Raw genomic sequence first — 19,558 nt, 5'->3', positions numbered from 1 at the left:
GTGGTGAAAAAGGCTAACAATGTTAGGAACTATTAGGAAAGGCATAGAAAATAAGACAGAAATGATCATAACCATCATATAAACCCACTTTGAATACTGTGTCCTGTTCTGGCTGCCCATTTCCAAAAGGACATAGTGGAACTGGAGAAGGTGCAGAGAAGGGCAACAAAGATGAGTAGGGGTACAGGGTACGCAGCAGCTTCCATATGGGGAGAACTAAAAAGATTGCGGCCGGTCAGCTTAGTAAAAGGACGACTAAGGGGGCTACGAGAGAGGTCTATACACTCATGAGTGGGGTGGGAAAAATGCATAGAAAAGTGTTATTTGCCCCTTTCCCACAATACAAAAACTAGGTACCATCTGGTGAAATTAATAGGCAGCAGGTTTAATATAAACAGGAGAGAATATTTTCTCCACATAATGGACAATTAACCTATGGAACTCACTGCCATGGGATGCTGTGATGCCCCAAAGTATAGCTGGGTTCAGAAAAGAACGAGGTAATTTCATGAAGAACAGGTCCATCAATGGCTATCAGCCAAGATGGTCAGGGATGTAACCCCATGTTTCGGGTGACCCTAAACCTCTGGTTGTCAGAAGCTGGTTGCCCTGTTTTGTACAGTGCCCCTGAAGGTTTGGTACTGGCCACTGTTGGAAGACAGGACACTGGGCTAGAGGGACCTTTGGTCTCACCCAGTATGGCTGTTCTTATGTCCTTCATGGCAAAACTCACACTGACTTCATTGGGGCCAGGATTTCACCCACTGTCTAGACACACCAGCAAAGCTCATTAGCAATGTATTTAAACAAGCCTCTGGGATCTGAAACACCTCACTTAGTCAAAGAATCCAGCCCCACTTCTAGTGCTGCTTGAGTACCAGACGGCAAGAAGTGCTCAGCGTTACCGTTAGACAAAACAAAAGTGAACCAACGTCCTTACCAGCTAACAATGCCCTTTTACTACCAACCTCTGCTCAGGAATGGTACCGCAGTGATATGCACCCTACTCGTGCAGGAAGCAGCTTGAAAGAGCACTTGCTATCTGGCTGTCTATAGGATATTCCCAACACTTCAGGCGGGACTGAAATCAAAGTGAGATGTCGTAGATCAATGCACCTCGTGTCCAGGACTGTGCTATGAAGATGCTGATGGTACTTACCTGTGAATTTCTGGGGGCTCCCTCTTGATCTTGGCACTAGATTCCATCACTTCTTTTGCAACTCGGCCACTGCAAGTGGTTCAAGAACAGAAACAGGGCAAGAACTGAAAAAGCATTCTGGCTATTGCCGAGATTTTTCTACTGTTCTGATAAACAGTCACCCCTTTGCCCCCCCCGCCCAATAACAGTACATCCTTCTACAGAGCTCCATCCCTACTCCAGTCTCACACACAGGAACCGAGCGCTGTGGGCAAACAGTCTCCAAATGGAGAAGAAAAGACAGATGTTTGCTAAAAATGAACAGGTTTGGGGTTCCAGAAGGGCAGCAACCCTTTTGGTCACATCCTGTTCAATCAGTCCGTCCCACCTCCTGGAATGCCACATCCTCCGTGAGTGGAATTTCATTCTCCTCTGATGAGTAGGATTCTGACCATCAAACAACAGCCAACACTCCAGACTGACGCATGTGTGCGTGAGATCAGAATTTGGCCCAAAGTCTCCACAATGTTTGGAGCCTCTTTACGCATCTCTAACACTTGGCTGTGTCCCACACTTTGATCATTCCTTACAGCCTGCTAAAATTCAGCATCTAAACTTCTAAACTTCGGATGCAGGAAGGAACATCATCTTTGAGGAACTGGAATGTTTCAACGCGTTGCTGTATTTTTAAACATCAGCTGCAATTTTTTCTCTCTCACTCTCTCAATTTTTTTTTTTTTTGGTCTGTTGCGGTGAGAGAGGTGTAAGGGATAAAATTAGGAATAACACATAGCAAAATAAAACAAAGCCCAAGGAAATATAAAAGGACAGTTAGGTTACTTGGCTACCTGGAAATGCTTTGATACAAAAATCTCCTGCGACAAAGGAGTCTCTTTTCAGTAAGACTTTCCTAAAAAAGTCTTGTATTTAATGCAGTCAGGAAGCTGCTATATCCACCACCCAGGAGTGTCTGAAAATATATCCAGTAACTGCTACTTACTGTCATTATTTACCTGTATCGGAACCGGCTTCCTTTAAAGAACAAGTTGCTGCTGGATACTGTGCGGACCTGGCTTGACTTCTCCAACCTGAAACAAGACCAAGAACATGGAGAACCCTCCACAAACAGGTCGGGCTGTGGCAAGCCAATGCCTATGGATGCGACACAGCTCGCTGGCCATGTTTTACCAAGAGCAGCAGCCCTGGCCTTTGGGGTGCAGCTGATTCTATTAAACGATCGACCAGTGCACCCTCAAACAGAGCCCACGACAGACAGCGCCTTCCCTTCCGCGGCCCCTACCACACATTCTCCGCTTCCAACCCCAGGTGGCAGCAGGGAGCAGGATCCTGAAGAACTCGAAAACATCTCCACAGGCACTCAGTGAGGGCATTACCAACTGCCATCAAATAGGGAGCGGTTCTGAGCACCCACAGCCCCCAGGGAATCAGGCCCGCTCAGGACCAGCCACTTCAACAGACAGTAACACCCCGTGTTACTTGCAAACGCAGCCCAAAACGTGCCAGTCGGCTCTCCTTGCTCAGAGCCAGCTCCCTCCCCGCATCCCTGGGGGCTGGAGCATGGAACGGACGGCAAACCATTAGGCCATCTGTGAAACAGGGCTCAGCCCTGAGTTCGAGGGAAAGCAGCCAGCCCACATTATTAACACAGCCCTGAACGGTAAGCATGTAAGCCAAGTCCCAGCGACCCTGCCACTCTGGCAGGGTGGGCACAGATAGCCCGTGGGGTCCCTGCAGCCCCTCCGCGCTGCATGTCCGACCCAGTCACGCGGGCACGGTGTGACCGGACTGTCCTCACGCCACAGCGCCGCAGTCCCCGCCGCAGACGTTCACTGGACGAGCGCACGCTGAAGGCAACTTCCGAGGGGCGTAAGGGCGACGCAGGGACAACTGGACTGTGAAAGCTGTTCGCCGTGGGGTCGAACCTGCCCTAGGGACAGCGAGTTCTGCTTGCTCAAGCGCATTACAGCCACGCCCGTCAGAAAAGGGCGGATCAGACATGCTGCCAGCTTGCTCCCTGGAGCCCAGGAGCAGACGGGCTGCCGGCTCCAGGTCGCTATGGCACTGCACAGGGGCTGTGTTCTGGTCCGAGCTGGCCGCGGGAGAAGCCCCCTCCCACGGGGGAGCTGTGTAACCGCCTCCTCCCACACCTGCCACAGGGGGGCGAGGGCATGTGGGACCGTCCCCAGGAAGGGAGGGGTGGAGTGGAGCTCCCCTATCCTCCAGGGGCACAAACTGGAGCAGGGCCCCAGCTGCTCTAACAGACACCAGGGCCCGCTCCCTGCAGCCCTCGCCTCTCAGCTCTGCTCAGGCACAGGGGAGAATCCGGCCCTCTAGTCCCCTCCCCCGCCCCGAGCAAACGTACTTTGGGTGCAGTCTGCTCCCCAGGACCCAGCCCGAGTTACTGCGATGGGATCTCCAGGGACAGGGGGATCCCTCCCTCAGGCCGTGCACACTGCTCCAGCCTCGGGCAGCCGCACACTCTCTGGTCCCGTGTTCTCGTCCCACGGCGACAACGGCAGAGGCATTCATGCAGTGCTGGGTGCACCCCCAGGCCTCGCTCACGGAGCCACGCATGGAACTGCATCAACCTTCCAACCCACTCAGCGGAACCGCATGGTCCTGCCACGTCTGGGTCAGTCAAAGGAGCTGGCAGCGTTTGCTCCTCTCAGCAGAGGGGATTCACAATGGTCTCTTCGTTCTACGGCCCCGTGGCACGAGAGGCCGCCCACACATGGCGCGGGAAAGCCGCACAACTGCCGGGCTTTGCTTTTCTGGGCCACGAAGAGGATTGCCTATTTTGGGGGCGGGGGAGGAGTGGCGACCTTTTGCAGGTTTTTGCCCGCAAGCAGAACTGCTCTTGAGTGAAAAACTGCAAATTCAAGACAAGAATCCTGATTTCAGGACATTTCCTGAAAACAGGCAATATGAATGGAGGTGAAATCAACGCCCCCCTCCTGGATCACCTATGAACACGCAGGAAGTGCCGTCCATGGAGAAAACGGCTAGTCTACAAAATGGCCTGTACAGCAAATAACCCTTTCATTGCGCAGCCGGAGCCTGAGGAGCTGGACGAAGAAACCGTCAGCACTAGCCAGCCTGTCCTTTGGGGGAGGTTATTTGGTTAGTGATGTTTCTATGGCTTCTGCATGTAAATGTCTAGTGAGCTCTGGAACACGCTGCCAGCTTATCTTGTACCAGCGCTTGTCAGGCTAGGGTGGCTTGGGGGACATCCACATACAATGACTCTGACTTGAAATGATTTAACTGTGGACTTTATCTGTGACCTCGATTAACCCCAAACCATCACAGGCAAGGAACTGCGCAGAAGAATGGGCGGACCCCGGGAGATGCTGAGCACATGCCGAGACCCTGCAGCTCCCACCGCCTCAGAGAGCATTTGCAGCTGCTTGGCTCCTCCCAGGACTGGGCCCAAATCCGCTCCCAGGACAGCCCTGCTATACATGGAGTTTCGCGGTCGCCGTGATCTCTACAGGAGGGTCCACTGCTTTAGCCCAAAGCTGATGCACACGGTTTCAGGCAACATCACTTAAGTGTTTTCAAAATGTTCTCCTGATGGAGCTTACTGGAATCGCAGCACAGTACAGAGACACTGGTGCGGTCGCAGGGCAATGAATGCCTTTCCTCGAGCCGCTGGCCTCACCTCTTCTACAGCGCGCAAGGAAGGGAACGCAGCCCTTGTGGGCTCCCTGACACACAGCATACCAGGGCAGGCCTGCCCCTCCTCCTTCCGCTACCCCTTCCCTGGGGGAACAAACAGCTGTTTTTACTCTATGCAGAACTGGAGCTGATTGAACCTTTGTAGTCAAAACTTTTTTCTGTTGAAGGAGGTGGGTTCTTCCACCTTTTTACTGCCAGAAGCAGGTGGTTACATTTTTCAGGCTTTGTCCATCACAAATGGAAAATGTTCTGTTTTCAACAACTGAACAAACATTGAGTTTTGACAAAAGAACCAGAACTGCGTGAAACAAATTCATGGATATAAATTTTTTCGTCCTTTAATTCCAAACAATTTTCACAGAACGTTTGAAATCCATTTTTGAACTGGCTCCAGTTACGATCAGGAACAGCCCTGACCTGGAAACTTAAATCCAACCCTCCCTCCTCACCAAATGTCAGGAATTTGAATTCCCAGGTTCCATCCCATCCCTACAGGTTTGGTTCTGGTGCTGATCCAAAGGTGGGAGGCATCTGATTCAGGCTGGAGACAGCATGTGGCCACCCCAAGATGGCAGAAATCTTACAAGAACAGTTGATCTCACGACAGCTGCACCATTCAACGTGTCGTTTAAGAACGTCAGCACCAGTGTCTAAGCCCCATCCTGCAAACACCGAGCACACTGATGCACTTACCTGCTCTGAATAGTCCCATTAACCCCCAGAGGTACTCCTACAATCAATGTACGTGAACGGGACTGCTTGTGACAGTAAGCAGCATGCTTGGCAGAAAGCATGGGCAGGATCAGGCCCCTCATCTAAGGTGGATGAGGATACTGCCTCTTGCTCCAATCCTCTTGAAGTGAGCTGTAGCTCACGAAAGCTCATGCTCAAATAAATTGGTTAGTCTCTAAGGTGCCACAAGTACTCCTTTTCTTTTTGCGAATACAGACTAACACGGCTGTTACTCTTAAAAGAAAATGGTAACTAGAGATGGGGCAAGGAGCTGTCGCTCTGCAGGGAATCTGCACATCCCATAGCTAGCACTATGTGATGGACTCCAGAAACAGCTCCAGTTATCTGTGGTTTATCCTCGTGCAACAGCAGCTAATGAGGGAGAGGGTGGAGGCAAAGAGCCAGGGCCTTCTGGCTGCCACGTTCCTTTCATTCTCCCATTCTCAAATTGATCTCACAGATCTTACCAGATGTAACTTTTAGCAGCAGCAGCAGATAGGAGTCTGACACTGACTGAGAATGGTAATGAGACAGAATTCAAAGAGTCGGCTCTCTGAGATATATAACACAATGAGATAAGATAAGTGGCTTACACAGGACAGTAGGCTGGAATGGAAAGGACTGCTAAGAGCTTGAGTTCTAATTATATCTATTCACAACCCTCCAATCATTAATACTGTACCTCCCTCGGCGACCTGCCAAGAACTGGGACAGCCACGTTTCCTGAACTTTACCCAAGCACCCTAAAGGCCTATTATAATGAGCTGCTCTTTAACCATGGTGCAGCCCTTTGAAAGAGAACCTGGGCTCAGACAGCATCTCCAGCGCAATGAGCGCTCAGAGGAGGGAGACGTGGAGGGTCTTTTTTCGGTGGTGATGTAGGAATATGAGTAGCCCCTGGCTGTCCACTGGTGGCATTCTGCCACGCTGGGCAGTCACAGATATGTCCAGACACAATGAACACAGGCATCGCACTTCACCATCAGGCCAAGCCAAGAACACTGCATCCCAGGAGACGATTAACAAGATTCTGTGCTTGGTTTCTGTGTAGGCTGAAACTATCCAGTGTATTAAGATACCTACCAGAACCTCTGACTGGGAGGATGCTGAGTACACAGATCACGCACTACCTGGAGGCAGCCTGGCACCTTTCTGGAGGAGACTTTGGTCAGAAATACATCAGACGCCCTGAGGGATGACACCACCTGCTCCTCAGTCATGCCGAGAGAATCCAGCATGACCCCTATTGAGCAGTACACACACACTGCAGCATGAATGAGACCACGGTCCATTTTAACGGGCGCGTAACCCACCAACATTATTAGTCATAACAAAAAGTTGTAATGCAATAGAGCAATTTCATTTCATGTTCACATAACGAGAAACGAAACCTGCTGATTGCAGTATTCCCAAAGAGAATACAGAACACTTTATCTTACATCTCACTGATTACAATAAAACTCATTACAAAGTACAAAACAGTCTATTTTTAAGTAAAACAGAAAGCAGTGTGGTGAAACCAAAATGTTCTATCTGATGTCTTACTGATTTACAGATAAGTGACTTCTTTCATACCCTGACTCTTTCAAGATCAAACTAATTAATCAAAAGAAGAAAGGAACAGAAAACTGACGTGTTTTCCCAAACAAGCATCCCAGAGAGTTCTGGCTTTGTAAAGGTGCAGCAATTTCTACCCTAAAGACTTCCCCACTTTTCAGCCCCTCCCTCTCCCTTTTGGAAACAAGGAATGTCTGTCTGGGGTGTTCTGAATTTGGTGACAAAGCACCGTACATTTATGTCACAGGACTGTAATTCTTCAAGGATTGCTGAAAGGTTGTATACTGAAAATTTTTGATTTCACCCAAGAAAGCTGATGCAGTACGATCCCTAGTTCTTCCAGCAGCTGTCCAGTCCTCTCCAATGCAATTTCAGAAACTCTCTTTGAGACAAAACTAATGACAAACTCTTGAGTCCTGAGATAACCATGTACAAAAGAGCAATGTGAGATGAACTATCCCAGTGCTTTGCAGTCTGCTCTGAGGAGTTCACTTTACAAACTCCACCATGGGTCACCGGGCAGGAACTAAGTGGTGCACCGGCCTCAGGCTGCCCCTTTGCCTGGGGCTTGTTCCATCAGTGGAAGCTGCCTGCATGCATTGAAGGGCAGAGCTGGGCCGATATCATTTCACAGCGAGGGACCCGAGACTGCAGTTTTACTGAGAATGAGCATTAAACCCCCACCCGAGACTAGGTCTGTACATAAAAGGCTGTTCTATTTGGCGGGGGACTGATATGGCTCATCACCATAACAGCTGAGCGCCTCACAATCTTTAATGGATTTTATCCTCACAAGACCCTGCCGCTCCCTATAGTACAGATGGGAACTGAGGCACAGAAAGATTAAGTGACTTGCCCACGGTCAGACAGGAAGTCTAGCAGAATTGGGAACTGACCCCGGGTTTCTGAAGTCCCAGGCTAGTGCTCTGCTCCCTAGACCATCCTTCCTTCCCTATTCAGAAGGGAGAAGGGCTTGAAGTGTCCGATCATGGTCAGGAACATGTTTCTTTCAGTTCTTCCCTCTGAGCTGCATTTGCATTAGATGCCTCAAACTTTCTGATACATAAACTCAATATAAAAAAGAGAGATGCCATGGGCCCGATTCTCTGTCCTTCCAAGACCCTTTGTGGTGCTGGGCTTAAAGCGACCGTTGGGCAGGAAATGAGGACTCTTCTACTACTGGAGATGTCTTGGATAGCACAGGGTAGGGGTGGGGACCCAGGGTGTGCTGGGCTCTGGAGATCCTAGCTAGTGGAGCGGAGAAAGGGAAGCTGTTTCACTCTGTGCCAGGGGCCGGTCCACCCACCAGCACCCCCATGGTCAGTGGCTTGGAGTCACTGAAGCCCCAGCCCCGTCTCCAGGTGTGCGGGGCACACCTCTGGCACGCTGTGGATCTGGCCCTCGTTATAAGCCAGGACGTGCCTGATCTCTCTGCACTGGTGAGGTTTAGCACTGTATTTGCTGTAGCTGAGCACTCAAAGGCAGGCTCTAGCAACGCATGGGTCGTGACCCCACACTGGGTTGCCGGAATGTGTCAAAGGGTCCCCTGGGAAGCCGGGAAGTTGGGTCCTGCCCCCAGGGGGGTGGGAGGACATGGGCTGGGGGGTTGCAGTGCCTGCTCTCCGCTGGCGGCTCCTGTAGCTCCGGTCCTGCAGGGCACGCTGGGCTCAACTCCCCACTCCAGGGGGTCACAGTGCTGCTCAGATTTGACCCAGGCATCCTTTGTCGTGATGATGGGGGGGGGGGGGGAGCAGCCAGGCCAGACTTGGTCTCTATCAGCTGTTTAGTGTTAAAGTTTTAATCTCCAAACAATTAAAGTTTTAATTTCCTGCTTAAACTTTTACGGCTAAGCAATTAGCCGTGGAAGTTTTAAATGCTAAGCACTTGGCTGCATTCCAGAACCAGGAAGGGGGCAGGGAGGCTCCCAGTCTGGTGCGTAGGCACCCCCAGCAGATGGCAGACCTGCTAATCGTTATTTTTTTTTTAATTAGATGCTCTCGTGCCCTGTGACACGAGGCAACCCAGGTCGTCCACGTCCGTCTGTCGAGAGCCTCGTTCCTTGCTCCATTACAGTCTATTTCCATGACAGCAACATGGTATTTGTATACGTCATCTGTTGTCTGTCTCTTTTCTGTCTTCCACCAGGTCTAAAGCTTGTCCAAGAATACGTTTTGCCTGAGGCATCCTAAGCTACCAGCGTGTCCCTCAGGTGGCGGATGAGGGAACCCCATACACAGTATGGGCTGTTCCAAATGTATTGAATAAGGAGCCATGGACCTATGGGGTTGTGTGTCAGGCTAACCACTCACCCACATACAAAAAAGAAAAGGAGGACTTGTGGCACCTTAGAGACTAACCAATTTATTTGAGCATGAGCTTTCGTGAGCTACAGCTCACTTCATCGGATGCATACTGTGGAAATTGCAGAAGACATTATATACACAGACACTCTGTGTATATAATGTCTTCTGCAATTTCCACAGTATGCATCCGATGAAGTGAGCTGTAGCTCACGAAAGCTCATGCTCAAATAAATTGGTTAGTCTCTAAGGTGCCACAAGTCCTCCTTTTCTTTTTGCGAATACAGACTAACACGGCTGTTACTCTGAAACCTGTCATAAAAAAAAAAAGACACAGCTATGGAAACCCTCTGAAATCTGCTAAGATCTAGCAGAGCAGGGCTCCTTTCCTCCAGGCCTTAGCAGAGGGAGGTGAGTGACCTGGGTGGAGGCATGGAAGGAGCTGGTTTGGATCTGGATCGGATTCTGTGCTGCCTTGATGCTATAAATCACATGTTCATACAAGGCCTGTTGCTATGTGGGTTGTACCTGCCCACAGAAAACATACAGTACAAAAAATTAAAAACTCCTAATAATCTTTGTACTTACTTGTAAAAAGCTTGGTTTTCTATCCCACATTTCCAGAGATGCTTGCACGCCTCTGGTGTTGGAGCAAAATAAGTAAGAGCAATTTTCTTTTCCTACAAAAAATTCCACATGGAAACAACTGAGTGTGGTTAGCAGGCGGCATATTTACAATCTGCAGGGCAGCTGAAACTAAAGCAGCTCATTTATTACACAGCAAACCTTCAAGAATCACCACAATACATGGAAGCATGTATCTGACTGACTGATCCTACTGGTAATATGTCCGATTTCCACTGGTAAAGACCCAATCAACTGATGCTTGGTTCATCCATATTCCTGTGTATCCAAAAATATATATTTTAAAAATTCTGGGATTAGCTAACTGGGATTAGCTAACTCTCTCTCATGTGCTGTACCATACTTAACCCATTTCAAAATCGCAGTGTGCACACTCATTTAGATAACCAGGTCCGACTGGGATGGGCAGGGCTAACATGTGGGCCTGAGAAATAATGCCCCCAACATGCAGTGTGAAGCCCTGTCCTGAGCAGATGATACAGATATTGAACTGGATGCCCTCCAAGAGATACCTGAATGTTCTGACCCTTGTATGTGTAAGCAGAGTCAGGATGAGCTCTACCCTGACATCTGGTGGCAAATTGTGGCAAGTTGTGGAAAAGAACTTCAGGGACTGATTTTGTTTGCATAGGCACACCCACCCCGCCTAGCATGAGCCCACAGCAGCCCAAATGGTCACTTTGGCTGCTGTGGGATCCCCAGTTTCTCTATTATTGGGGCAGGAAGAATAAAGTGTTGTTACCCTGATTATGTGAATCAAGGACAGTGGAACTGTTTTATGACGGAGGGACTCGCCATCAACTAAGTAGCACTCATTAGACAAGGGACATGGGTTCCAAAACCTAGTGAATTGAGAGAGGCTGGGGACAGGTATAACTTAGATAATTTTTTCACTTCAAAGTCTAAGAGACACAGACAAGGTTTTCATCTCAAGGCCAAAAGACCAAAAACATCAAGATACTCATCTCAAGGCCAAGAGACTACTTACGCTTGATCTTAGCTCATAGAGCTGAGAAGCGATATACCTGGTGGCATGGGCCTCTGGTGAGGGCCCTAAATGCCAACTGCACCTTCTCCTCTCTCCACTGTGGAATATCAGAGCTAGTTTTGATTCCATTAGGAGTCTAGTCACAGGCTGCTGAGCTGAATTCACTTTGGGCCAATGGTGCACCAGCACTGAGGCTCCCTACTACAAGCTGAAATCACTAAAGAGCTAAAATTACTAAGAGCTGAAATCACTGAGTGCTGTGTTAAGTAGTGGGGGCGGGGAGGGGGGCTGAAGATATATTGCCGGATGGCTGAAGCAGCTCACTGGACAGCTGGTGGAGCGAAGCAGTTTGTGGGACGGCTGGCAGAGCAGAGTGGAGGCCCATGGAGAGGCGGAGCAGTCAGCTTTGGACCATGTAAGGTGCCCCTTAACCCCCCCGCCATTTCCACCCAGCCTGGGAGGTAAAACTCTGCAGATAAACTTTCAAACTCTGGGGCTGCACTGACCAGGGGCAGAGACTGTTGGGTTGTTGGACTTTTGGGACTTTGGGTGACTTTTGGGTTGCTGGACTCAAGAACCCAAGGGAAAGGACACAGCCCAATTTGCTTGGGGTGGGTTTTTGCTCATGGTTTGTGTTATGAATCCTGTTGGTGGTGTCTCCCCAACATAATGCCACATTGTTTCTCTCTGTTACTAAAAGGCTTTTGCTACACTCAGACTATGTGCTTGCGAGAGGGGAAGTATTGCCTCTTGGAGGCGCCCAGCAGGGGTGGTGGTATATATCTGTCACTGGGTGGGGGCTCGAGCTGGTTTTGCATTGTGTTATTGGAACGGAACCCCTAGATACTGAACCCGGCCCTTATTGCTGCCAACTCTGATGGGCAGAAGGGTTACACACAGATGCCCGACCAATAAAGTATTGGCACTTGACTGCATTGGTTTGGAACCCAGAATGCGTACACCTGAATGTCAAAGGGCTATCATTGGTCTGAAAGGCCATTTTGTTTGCCACTGCCAGATTTGTGTATATTTTTTAAATACATGTCATAACCTTCATTTTTATTTTGTAAGTAAGGGCTGGATCCTGCTTTCCTTGGAGCCAATAGAGATCAGACCTTAACTGTGTGATTACAGGAGAAGGCTGCAAAAGCAGGAATAAAGTAGTTATTACTTAGTCCTGCCTTGAGTGCAGGGGACTGGACTAGATGACCTACTGAGGTCCCTTCCACTCCTACGCTTCTCTGATTCTAGGATTAAATGCAGCGTCTTAGTTCGGTAACAGACTTCTGGAGCTGTGTTTATTTTTTCTACCAGGCACAATAGCAAATGTTTAATATTTGAGGCAGAAGTAAAGACTGTACCTAGTGAGCCCTGACATGATGAGAAAATCCACTTACCTCTTTCTGACTTACATATAAACAGAATGTCTTTCCTTCGAATTTCATTTTGGCTACCTCGTTCCTAAAATTACAAAACCACGTATGTAACAGACATGTTGCTCATCACCCATATCACTGTCATTAATGCAGAACCCACACACAGTGGAATTGGATCCGGTAATATGCACAAATTAAGCCAAATTGTTTGTGTGAAACGCAAAGTTAATCAATCGACTATTTTCAGAACAGTAGTTGGAAAAGCCTCAAAGCCATATTTTTCAGTTCGTCCGAAGTGTAACATAGTGACAAGAGGACTCCTGGCTCAAAGACAGTGGCTGGAAAGGGGAACGTCTCGGGATGGAATGTGACTCGCAGGGGAACGTCCAGGAGTCGTCTGAGAACTTTGCTTATATATGTGCATTATCTGGATGAAAATATCAAATGTAAGATACCACACTGAGCTGATGAGGCCAAAATTTGAGATACAGCGAAGAATGAGGAACAATGCAACCAGATTCAGAGGGTCTGGGGGGTCTTTCAGGTGACTGGGCCAATACATGGACAATGCAGTTTAATGTAGACAAATGTAAAAAATAATAAGTCTGGGGCAACAAACCAAATATAGAGAGTACATATTACATGGAACAGTCATGCAGCGTACTGACCGGGAAAGGGGTTTAGGGGTTATTGTAGAAAAATCCTTGAAGCCATCAGCCCAGTGTGTGGCTGCAGTAAAAAAGGCAAACAGGATACTGGGATGCATCAACAGTGGGATAGAATACAAAGCAAGAGAAGTGATACTGTAACTGTACATTGCATGGGTTAGATCTTAGCTAGAACACTGCGTTTGGTTTTAGTCACCCTTTCAAAGGAAAAACCATTGCCCTGGAGAGGGCAGAGTTCAGAACGCCTAGAGTTAACTTACTGGCAGCATTTAAGAGGACTTTCTCTTTTTCTGCAGCAGAAATATCCATCTGCCAAGAGACTTCCTCCATTTAACAGATACTGTGTGTACCTATGAGGTACGTGGGGTTTGCATTTACATTGCATTTTCATTTCTGTTTATGGCATTTTCCAGACTGCTTACCAATTAATGCTTAAGAGCATGAATATTCTGTGTTTGTGACACACTTCCAACGGCTCATGCAACAGGCCAGCCAGGCAAAATGTACCCTTTGCACCAGAAAAACCGCTTATGTGCACAACCCGGGTAACTGCATGTCTAACCATGCATTCACAAACCTCATTACCAGGATTTGTGTGTGCAGTCGTCTGTCTACACATGCTAACATAGGGCTTTGCAAATACAGAAAATACGCATGCAATTTGTGGGAGTCATCAATTGCTGGAATCTTTAAAAACCCACAGGTGCACACTGCATGAACCCAATCCTGCATCCACAATGCCCACTGAAATCAATGGAAATGCTCGATGTGCAAGAAATGCAGGATAAGCCCTATAGATCTCTAGAGTATCTAAAGGGTTAAGCTGGCAAGAAGCCCCATTTTTGAGACCAGCCACAGTGTAAGCTCACTGCCATCACCAACACTGGGCAGCTCTGCAGAAAGGTTTTAACCAAATATGATGATCCCACATTTTAAGAAAAGTTCTCATAAAGGAAAGGCTAAAAAGACTGAGCCTGTTTTCGTTAACGAACAGTTACGGTCAGGGTGCCCTGAAGTGCCCCAGCTCTCTCCAGTGAGATTAACAAGTTTAACCCACACAATGTTAAACCAGTTCAAGCTAATTCCTGGCCAGGGTACATGGAGCCAATGCGGGTTTAAATAAAGTTGGGGCACAACAATTTAGCCTCTGTCTAGTCACAGTTTGGCCCCATTCATGCACAGTGGCCAAACCATCTCTAAGCCTAATTAGCTCAAACCCGTTTAAAACAATGCTTTGAATCGGTTCTTCAAACATGGTTTCAGCTGTGGGGCCAAAGTGGAACAGAATAAACTCCTCACCCTAAAGGGAGAGACAATCTAAAAGGAATTTACAACTAACAGTTAATTGGCAAATTCATTTCACTTAGATTCCCATGTCCTGTCCTCACATGCCCCGTGTATCATGGCATATATAGGAGAGCTGCTGTGTACCATACACTAAAATATGCAGTTACTCTGGGCAGGGGAAACACTTGTATATTTCTCCTTGTGGGTGGATGAAAAGAGCAAGTTACACAAAAACTCTCCTTTTGGGGAGAGGAGGAGGCGGGTGAAAGGGGGAAGCAAAACCTGCCAGAAAAAGAGATGTGCCCAGATCCCAGGCTGAACACATGCTGAGCATGAGTCCCACACAGTCAGACCCCATCACATAATTATTACTAACCATCCAGGCACCTTCGAATAATCCCATAACCGTAGACCCATGCCATGTTCATAAATAGATCAACCAAGCCTCCTACTCTGCCACCAGTTGATTGATGCAGCTGACAAACAGTTACTATGATCTTTGCACAAGACAGAGAATGGGGAAGGGAGATTCTGAAAGCGTCTAGGAAATGCACACTACCCAGTGCACAACCGTAATTTATGGCAGAATTTAGCCTCCTCCATTTAAAGGAAACATGTTGCAATAGGCTCCCTATTAGATTTATTGTTCCTTTTAAATCATGTGAATTTGTAATCACTGAAGAGGCCGTACTGAGCCTCAGTAAAACAGCATGACATTATTATTAAGAAATATACTCTGATTTTATAAATACACGAAATAAGAGGGCAGTAAATCAATATCAAGCACGTCCCATGTGCAAAGTGCTGCGTGAACATGGCCAACTCACCATCACGCTGCAGAGCTGTCTGGTCACCACTGGAACACCTTGCAGTTAGATCATCGCATGAGCAGTCAGGAATCATGCACAAAATACTAGTGCAATCGGGCTAACGCGCACTGGGGTTTATGGATGTGAGGAGATGATCTTTGTTCCTGATGAGGTTCCGTTTGGCAGCATCCCAAATGTGTTTCTCTTTCTTTCATGTGTAGGGTGTGAAATTCACCCCAGCCAGGAAAATCCCAGCAGGTACCTATCTGCATCCTTAAGATACTCAATGCCTTCAAAAATCTGCCTCTAAAGCCCCAGTTCAATTGCCTAGCAAAGACAAACCTTCTCCCCAGCAGGAGTCGCTCAGCTGGCCACTAGGGGGTCTATGCCGGGGCAAGCAGGAAGAACTCCTCTTCCCCAACACTAGATTCTCACTTGGTTTGGGAATGCACCAGAGGCCCTGGCATAGCAGCAAATCCTCTGGCCCAGTACAGGGGACTCTGCTCCCTCTCAGCTGCATTCTAAAACCCTGCTCAGCCGGCCAAATGCACAGTGGAAATGCATCAGTTCTGCTACCCAGGCTGCAAAGAGAAATGCAGGATTTCCTCTAAGGTCCTAGGGGAGGCTGCTGCCAGTGATACAAAGGGCAGGCCCTCTGCCCTGAGGGGAATTTAGCCCACGGCACATATTGAGGGTGCAGAAACATGGACTCATTTACACTGTGGATGAGATGGAAAGTAGGTACCTGTATATGGAACTGGCTGTAAATTGTCCCCTGATATAAACACCTTCCACAGGCTGTTACAAAGCTGCACATCTTACATATCAAATGGGCAGAATAGGCCAACTGATGAGATGCCAGGGTCAAGACACACATGTTCGTGCCTGTGACTGGAGATGACCCAGAGAATATTTAAAAAATGGGACAGTGCCCATCAGGCCATCAAAGCAGAAAGTACAGTGGTGTATGAAACAGACATTTCATGGGAAGAAACATCAAGGGGTTGAGAGAGAAAGCAGGAAGGTGGCAGTGAGACAAGCTTAAGGGTCTCTGACAAGCAGTCTAGGCCCAAAATGTGACCTCCCTCACTCAAGAGACAGCCCAATCTCCATGACTACTGCAGGACAAGCCACCCCTCAAACCTTCATCAGTGAGAAAGGAGGAGAAGTCTTTTTGTTCTCTTCCTAGTTATCGACACACTCAAAGACATGTGGCTTGTTACTGTGCTTGGAGTGAACATGCAACTAATGCTCATGACCTGTCCACACCCGCCGACTAACCCTTCACATAAGGGGGTCTTGAAGACAGTCAGCTCTCAGTGACACTGTGGTAAAGCTGGAGTGACTCCAGATTTAAAAGGAGTTATTCTAATTGACATAAGTATCATTGAGACTGGAATCTGGCTCAATTAATATAAATATTTCTAAATATGTTTTTAACAAATGAAATGGCTGGCAACAGTTAACCCGGGGGTAACGTCCTTATGGGCACAGGACTATCCTCACACAGCTGTGATGTTCTTGTTTTGCTCCTCCAACCATCCCAAACTAGCCTCTCTCTTCTTTTTCCCAACAGGGAATTCCAACCACTATTCTTGGCAATAACAATGTAAGAACATCAGAACGGCCAGACTGGGTCAGACCCAAGGTCCATCCAGCCCAGCGTCCTGTCTGCCGACAGTGGCCAGCACCAGGTGCCCCAGAGGGAATGAACAGAACAGGGAATCATCGAGTGATCCATCCCCTGCTGTCCAGTCCCAGCTTCTGGCAGTCAGAGGCTTACGGACACCCAGAGCAATCCCACTTGTCAGTGCCGTTTGTTGGACTAGTAGCTTTTATACTCCCCAGTGAATTTTAACGTCTTCACAGAAGACGCTGTGAATGGGATTTTCAAATGCTCTTGGTATTAGCTTAACTCTGCTTCCATTTTCGTCAGTAGTTTTCCCACTGATGTCAACGGGAGGGAAGTTAGGTCAATGCAGAGCTCTTTTCAAAATCTAACCCTACCGCTCAAGTAGCACGCCTACTATTTATCATATGCCACTGCTATATTGGCGGAAACACAGCTAATGCTATGCTTTATCCTCGTCTTTTGGATACATTTCTTATTGTTGCAACCAAGAGAAATAATATAGTGAGTTACCAGCGCTTGATAAAGGCATCTTAAACAAACAAACACTAGAACGGGTTGAAATTGGGGGAACTCACCATTTGATGAAGTGAATTCTCTTGTTTCCCTGCAGAACAACAAAACCAAAGGGAGTGAAGGCCAAAAATGCCGCATTTCCTGACACATCCTGGAACACAAGAAGATCTCATCAAAACGCTGCAGCGCCAGCAAAGTTTACACGTCAATAGCAACACTCAGTCCTGAATACGGTGGGGTAATGAATCTTCCCTCTTAAATTATGCCAACAGAACAGTTCCTGGCAGCTTTATTTAGACCGTGACATCCTGCCTATAGACGGGAATCTGCAGGAGCACAAAAAACACGACTCGCCCAGCAGAATTTGTGAGCAGAAAATACAACACAACTCTCGGTCCTGTGGGACTATTGATTTACTGTCTAGCGCTAACCAAGGAAGAAAGCTCCCACATATCACCGAGTCTCTTTCTTAAACCTGAAAACCTTAAATTGTTTGTTGCGCAGATCTGAGCAGCACGTACAAAAGGTCCAGCTGGCCAGAATCAGGACACTTTTAAAAGCAGTGACTAGTGTCATGGACAGTGCGAGTCAGCAGTTTAATTTAATCATAATGTTTAGGCTCTAGTGAAGGGAACATTAATTGTCTTGGCACTTGTGGAAAAAAACATGCGTCAATTTTTTAAAATATTACGCGCAGCAGTGGGTGCTGTGTAGGTAAGACTGGAGGTTTCTTTCTTTTATAAACTGGATTTTCAACCCACGCCCTAGCCTAAGTTCCCTGGCGCAGCAGGCTATCAGGGGCCTCGCAGGCGCGCAGCGGGGAGAAGTGCCTCTCCCCCGGCCCCGCCGGAGCTGCTGCGGCAGGGAAAGGCACCTCTCCCCCAGCCCCGGGCTGCTGCGGCGAGAGAGGGCTAGGGGGAGTCCTCTCTCCCCACCACAACCCCGGGGCAGCCTGCACCCCAAATCTCTCATCCACGGCCCCACCTCAGAGCCCGCACCTCCAGCCAGAGCCCTCACCCCCCCCCCGCACCCCAACCCTCTGCCCCAGCCGAGCCCCCTCCCACACTCTGAACCCTTCAGCCCCACCCCCGCCACTCATCACCTCCATATTGGTGCACATAACAAAATTCATTCCGCACATGGGTGTAAAAAGTCAAAGGGAACACTGGCCCTAACTTCTTTAAAAAGACCCTCATCTGACTGTAATTTTGTATGCCGCACGTCATCTCAAGGTACAGGCTTGCTGGGAAGTTTGGTAAAAATCAGACAGTTTTGAAACTGGTGTTCTGGAACGTTCTGAACACGTGGCTCTAGTTCCCTTCTTTTCTAGTATGTGACCACATTTCTTGGTTCAGAGAAATACGAGGTGGCCTTAATGGAAGGCAGAATCTAACCCAGTGAGGTGCTTCTGCGTACAACAGACGGACTGAATTATCAGCATTCAAAATGTTCCCTATAGGTTTCCTCATCTGACATGATCACAGTATGAACTACCACCTCGTCTCTCATTCATGATCATTAAGGCTGCAATTTAGTCATGGATTCCGTGACTTCCAAACACCTCAGTGACTCCAGCCGGCGCCGGCTGGGAGCTGTGGGGAACCCCACAGCTCCTGGCCACGGCGGGCGGCAGGGAGGATCCCCACCGCTGCCAGCCACCATGGGCGGCAGGGGCACCCCCATAGCTCCCGCTTCTCCTGGCCGCTGCAGGGGGCAGGGGGGACCCCCGCAGCTCTCAGGTGCCGCAGGTGAGACCCCTGCTGCTCCCGCCACTCCTGGCAGCTGCAGGAGGCAGGGGGGACCCCCTCTGCTTGGAACTGCCAGCGGAGGGGGACCCTGAAGCTCCCAGCCCCGCCGCAGCTGCCCAAGCCCCCCATTTTGTCACAGATATTTTTAGTAAAAGTCAGGGACAGGGAATGGGCTTCTGTAAATTTTTCATTCTTGCCTGTGACTTGTCCGTGACTGTTACTAAAAATATCTGTGACAAAACCTTAGCATTAGTGATCATGAATGCTGACAGATGTAGGCAGGCAGAGGTAGGTCCCAGTTTTTGTTGTTTAGGCTGCTGGTATGGAATAGAAATGGAGGGACTAGAAATGGCGGGTTAGCAGAGAGAAATGCTGAGAGTAGGAATCTGGGGGAAAGGAGTTTGTGGAGGAGTTTAAAGGAGTGGAATTTCTGATGATCTGTGTGAATTACGGACAGTCCTGATG

The 19,558-nt window shown here is 48.5% G+C and overlaps 1 protein-coding gene across 6 annotated transcripts in view; it reads right to left on the bottom strand.

The window, feature by feature from the left end:
* The window catches only part of FRMD5 (FERM domain containing 5), a 323,210-nt gene that overhangs the window by 41,486 nt on the left and 262,166 nt on the right, over window positions 1–19,558 (bottom strand). For 4 of the 6 annotated variants that reach the window (XM_074966676.1, XM_074966673.1, XM_074966677.1 and 1 more), the window contains exons 8-12: window positions 17,408–17,496; window positions 12,457–12,520; window positions 10,015–10,106; window positions 2,152–2,226; window positions 1,160–1,228 (exon numbers count right to left, since the gene is read on the bottom strand). In XM_074966676.1, coding sequence (XP_074822777.1) covers window positions 1,160–1,228; window positions 2,152–2,226; window positions 10,015–10,106; window positions 12,457–12,520; window positions 17,408–17,496 — 389 coding nt within the window. The remainder of the gene's footprint in view (window positions 1–1,159; window positions 1,229–2,151; window positions 2,227–10,014; window positions 10,107–12,456; window positions 12,521–17,407; window positions 17,497–19,558) is intronic. The other 2 variants (XM_074966674.1, XM_074966679.1) reach the window with 1 other exon arrangement.

The sequence above is a fragment of the Natator depressus genome, chromosome 10, assembly GCF_965152275.1.
Source record: "Natator depressus isolate rNatDep1 chromosome 10, rNatDep2.hap1, whole genome shotgun sequence".
NCBI lineage: Eukaryota > Metazoa > Chordata > Testudines > Cheloniidae > Natator > Natator depressus.
Note: the sequence above shows the minus strand (reverse complement) of the source record. Positions and strands in the feature narration are given on the sequence as shown.